The sequence below is a fragment of the Aedes aegypti genome, chromosome 3 (assembly GCF_002204515.2).
Source record: "Aedes aegypti strain LVP_AGWG chromosome 3, AaegL5.0 Primary Assembly, whole genome shotgun sequence".
NCBI lineage: Eukaryota > Metazoa > Arthropoda > Insecta > Diptera > Culicidae > Aedes > Aedes aegypti.
This window is the reverse complement of record NC_035109.1, coordinates 270,019,918-270,024,542: the sequence shown is the minus strand read 5'-3', so window position 1 is coordinate 270,024,542 and position 4,625 is coordinate 270,019,918. Positions and strand designations below refer to the sequence as shown.

At 38.6% G+C, this 4,625-nt stretch overlaps 1 protein-coding gene across 2 annotated transcripts; it reads right to left on the bottom strand.

Moving 5' to 3' along the window:
* Window positions 1-220: 220 nt before the first annotated feature.
* LOC5577234 lies at window positions 221-2,278 on the bottom strand. Of its 2 annotated transcripts, none has more exons than XM_001656290.2 (3): window positions 2,035-2,278; window positions 648-1,961; window positions 221-591 (listed from the first exon to the last, which is right to left on the bottom strand). In XM_001656290.2, exons 2-3 carry the CDS (start codon window positions 1,953-1,955, stop codon window positions 337-339), a joined length of 1,563 nt encoding a protein of 520 aa, XP_001656340.2. In that variant the 5' UTR covers window positions 1,956-1,961; window positions 2,035-2,278; the 3' UTR covers window positions 221-336. The 2 variants fall into 2 exon arrangements, with proteins under 2 accessions (XP_001656340.2, XP_021707247.1); XM_021851555.1 differs by having other exon boundaries at window positions 648-1,979; window positions 2,035-2,277.
* Window positions 2,279-4,625: the final 2,347 nt, after the last annotated feature.

Here is a 4,625-nt window from a genome sequence, read left to right as displayed (position 1 = left end):
TTATCTGCGCGTGCGCCAATCGAAAGAAAAAAAAAGCAAACTTAAATACATGACAATGGACAAATTTAATCGCCGTTGATTAACCACAGTACTGCAATAGTTCAGAATGGGGGGCATAAAACGGCTATTTAAGAGAATTAATATGTAGTTTTTAAATAGAAGAATAACGTTGTTAGAATGAAAGGCTTTTTCGATCATGAATCATGTTTTGAAACATTAATAAAATAAATACAAATAGTTTATTATTCTCTACAAACACTTATAACTCTTATAACTTATAGAACTCTTAATTTACATAAATGCTCAGTAATTGCAACTCAAACTCAGTCCAATTCATCAATACCACTGGAATGGAAGTTCTTGTTTGAGAACTCCGTTCGGAAACTCGGCATTCCGGTAGTAAATCTGACGTTCTGCTACCAGTGCCGGCGGAAGCTCATCGCCTCGATACAACTCGAGCACGTTACAGTTGGGCATCGTTTTGCGAAGATCTGCCACGCCCTGCGGACTTATTCGGTAGCAATCGTACAGCACCAGCAGCCTTAAGTGAGGTAGTTTTTTGGCAAGTGCCTCCAGGGTGGAATCCTCAATCTGAAAGAAATAATGTGTCTTCAATGTAACAAACGTTAAAAATAGTCAAAACTTACATTATCGTTGAAATAGAAGATAACTTTCTTCAGCTTGGGACAAATCATACGCTCATCGATGGTCTTGGAGACATTGATTGCCCACAGCCGTAGTTCTTCCAGATCCGGCATATCGGCCAAGTGCTTGAAGGCCTTATCGCTCAGTTTGTTGCAGAATGCCAATTCCAACCGCTCAATCGTGGGCGCATTCAGGGTGAATTTGATCAGCTGCTCGTTCTTAAGTTTGGTGTCGTGAATTTCCAAGGATTTCAGCGTGGTGAGTTCCTTCAAAAAATTGGTAAAGTCGGTAGCCACGTTGTCAACGTGTAGTCGTCTTAGTTTGCTGAAAGTAACGTGCCGCCAGCTGAATTTGTAAATGCCACGTAGTTGTAGATCTTCAAGGTGTTCTAATCTGGAAAGCATGTTGAACTTCTTGCACTCTACGAATCCAGAACACAGAAGGCTTAATTTGCGTAGTTTTGTCGACGTTCCACAAATGGCTGCTATCACTTCATCATTAATTCCAGCATCTATGTGCAGCTCGTTTAGTAACTTCATCTGCTTGAACAACTGTGGCCACACTGAGCCGGACAGCTTCAGATTCAGCTTCGTCAAATTTGCGAAATTCATGTCTGAAAATTCAGAATGATTGAAACATCTGCTTGTGATGAAGCTTAGCGTATTTAATTGCTGGCTGAAATATCGTGTCAGAACAACGTCTCGCAAATCCACACAACCGTGGATTGTTCGTACGCTGAACTTCGACAAACTCGGTGTGATTGTTAGAAAGTCCTGATACAGTCGGCAGTCGTCTCCAATGTCCAACGATAAGCTTTCCAATCGATTCAACTCAGTAACTTTCGCATCGTTATCAAATTCGTCATAGTAGATTCCTCCGGAAATCATGAGCTCCGTCAACCATGGCAGTAATTCCAACACCTGCCACAATTCACTTCGCCGTAATCCATGGCAATTCGTAAAGGCCAAACTCTCAATCGAATCGCAACACAGCTGCACCATAAAAAACAACAGCTCACGTGCCATCGGTCTCTCGAAATTAACGTGAAAGAACTCCACATTACTATAATTCCTTTTGCTGTGAACCATAACATCGCTCATCTGGTTGAACACCTCTTCGGCGTCTGTCCGTTCCAGGCTGGCCACTTTGGGACAAACGCGTAACCTTACTGCCCGAAGAACTACCGGTGAGTTGAACAGCATCCAGTTCCAACCTTTGCACACCAGCGAGGCATTCTTACGGTCCCGAAGCTCAGTGAGATTGTCCAAGATGTGCCACACCAGCTCCGGCGGCAGAGCGTCCAGATCCATAGTTGGCTTTCAAATGTATGTGCTCTTTGAAATGAATCTATTATTTTAAAAAGAAAATTCACAAAATAAGAATACGAACCGATCAAAACATCTGACTCCTTCAAATCTGCTGGAAGTGATAAAGATGTAAATATCAAACAATGTTTACGAGTGGTGAGTTCAGGGTATGATTGCATATATGGTTGAATAGTATTCCAATAAGAAAATTAACGCCGTTGTGTGGAAGAGATTGAAGTTATCAAACGATCAAAGTTCTGTGTAGCATATATTTATCAGAAGTTATAACTACAGTAATTATTAATCACACTATTTTTAGGTATTGAACAAAATATTCAGTCGTAATAATAATAACCAATGACAATTATATCTTACGATGCATATTCACCACTAGCTTTGGTGATAAATTTATAGCACGTTGATGCTATAAAAGTTCTAATTGGAAGAGCTATGTTATCTAACTGAATCAAAATACGGCTCATTCATAAATTCCATAACATTAACATTGAACATTTCAGGCACCAACCCATGGCTCTGTGTGATTATACGCGTCTTATTTAATGGGACGATACCATTTTTACGATTTGCCTAAAGGGAAAGTCTCGTCTGCTATATTCAAAAAACTTTGTCCCGTATTCTTAAATGCGAAGGTTGTTAGGACAAATAAGGGAAGTAGGTGTATAATGTGCCACCATATTTGAGTATTTTACTCAAGTTCGTTCATTAAATAAGACAACTCTATCAATTTAAACGCCAATTTAAATACCAATAAACACATCAAAAAAGTTTAAAAAATTTTCAGGTACTATGTTAAAAATTATCATAGTCATGAATAAATCATGAAAAATCATTCTTAATTTCCTCATGAAAAACAGAAATTATCAAATAAGTGAACAATTGCTCAGAAAAAACATTTTCTAAACAAGCAGAATTTATCTGCAAGTACGATGTGAACAAAAAAATAGCTAATGGCGCTGTTCTCACAAAACTGAATTAGTGTATTATCACCTTTAACGGTATCTTTTCATTGTTCGTTCGATGTCATGTTGTAGTGGATGATTTCAAAATTTATTTGACACTTTGAGGGTCGGTACTCAAGCTGTCAGCGCGTGGCAAACTAGAAGTTGGTAACACGAACAGTAGCGACATTAGCATTCTTAGGTTAATGCTTCTACTGTTCACGTTCATTTTTATGCGATTTTTGGTTTTCTGGGTAGATGAACTGAAGTCCAGAACTCGACAGAGAGACAACCGTTAGCATACATAATTGTGCCCGTTGGGGTGTGTGTAAACCTCATTCAAGAATGCCAGAAAGACCCCTAATTACACTTGTCGATCTGAAGGCCCATTCCAGGATGAGAAAGCGGAAGTTCCAAGAAATCGGGATGAATTTTACGAGGAGTTAAAATAGACAATTATACAGCGTAACAAAAATTACATTTTCGCGTGTCTCAAGAATCAAATTATGTGTCTCTAGTAGATTTTGGGTCGCTGAATCTGATGCCGTTCTCAGAAATGTTCCAGCATGTCACAATGTTTAGCTACAGGTCGTCAAAGTTGTATAAAACACTGATTTCATTGATGTTTACATGAGATTTAAAGTATGATTTATCAAACTTTTTTGTGATCTAATCCACCAAGCTTGCGAAAAAGGACTTAAACTTCAGATTTAGAAATAATTTAGTTGAAATTGCACGATGAAATTTAGATTCAATCGATTTTTTCAACATGAGCAGTCTCCATGCAAAATACTTCATTTCACTTATATGGCAAAATACAATACTTTTATGAATCGCCAAAAAATAACTTTTTACCATCGAAAATATAAAGTTTAAAAACTTTGTTGAAAAGTATTGTTTTACACATGAAGTTTGAATGGTGTGGCAAATTAAGCAAATAAGTTTCCGAACAAGCTGGCAAACTTGCATGCAATGCATGGTTGAAATAGTCAAATTTCGCATTCCCAACATTAAATATCTCAAAAAAACTAGACGTCCTATGATATTTTTGAAAACGGCTATAGATTCAGCAACGCTTCATTGAGTTAAAAGCGCTATTTTGGTGCTTGAAACAAAAACGTGTTCCGCAGTGTTATTGAAGCAATTCCTTAAAAAAAAATATAATAAGGTAGTTAATAGAAATTCCGGGTGTGATTCCTGAATAACTTGAAGAAGGAATACGTGAAGTAATTAGACCATGGATGAATACTTTTACGAACCCTTTAAGATTCATGATCAGGTATCAGAAGGCCGGCTCCAAAGGCACGTTCCCCACCAGTTGGGAGATTTGTGCCATCGCCATATTTGAGCCTATTTCATCATCTACCCGATGGGAGAGGAAAGGGAAGGGAAAGATGGGAGGAAATAGGAGTGGGGTCCCTTGAAGAGGGAAAATCGCATAAGCGAATTAAGAGCATGTAGCTCCATACCACAATAATGGGTTCGAACAGCGCCCTAAGAAGGGCACTGCAAAACGCATGAGCGTAAAGAGAGCCTATAGCTCATTACCAGTTTCACCTAATAAGTGTTTACCAAGTAATTGGAATCGCATTTGCGCAAAAACTGGACAGTGATACGAAGTTCCATAATCGGAGTCACAAATATCACACACAAATGATTCAACACGCTGAATATTTGCCATGTGATAATTGAGTCGGCAGTGGCCTGCCAACGC

Excerpts from the sequence above, each read along its gene's own strand:
- LOC5577234 (XM_001656290.2), bottom strand. The coding sequence starts at position 1,955 with ATGGATCTGGACGCTCTGCCGCCGGAGCTGGTGTGGCACATCTTGGAC. Across the intron at positions 592-647 it reads TCTTCTATTTCAACGATAAT|ATTGAGGATTCCACCCTGGA; the intron begins GTAAGTTTTGAC and ends TATTTCTTTCAG.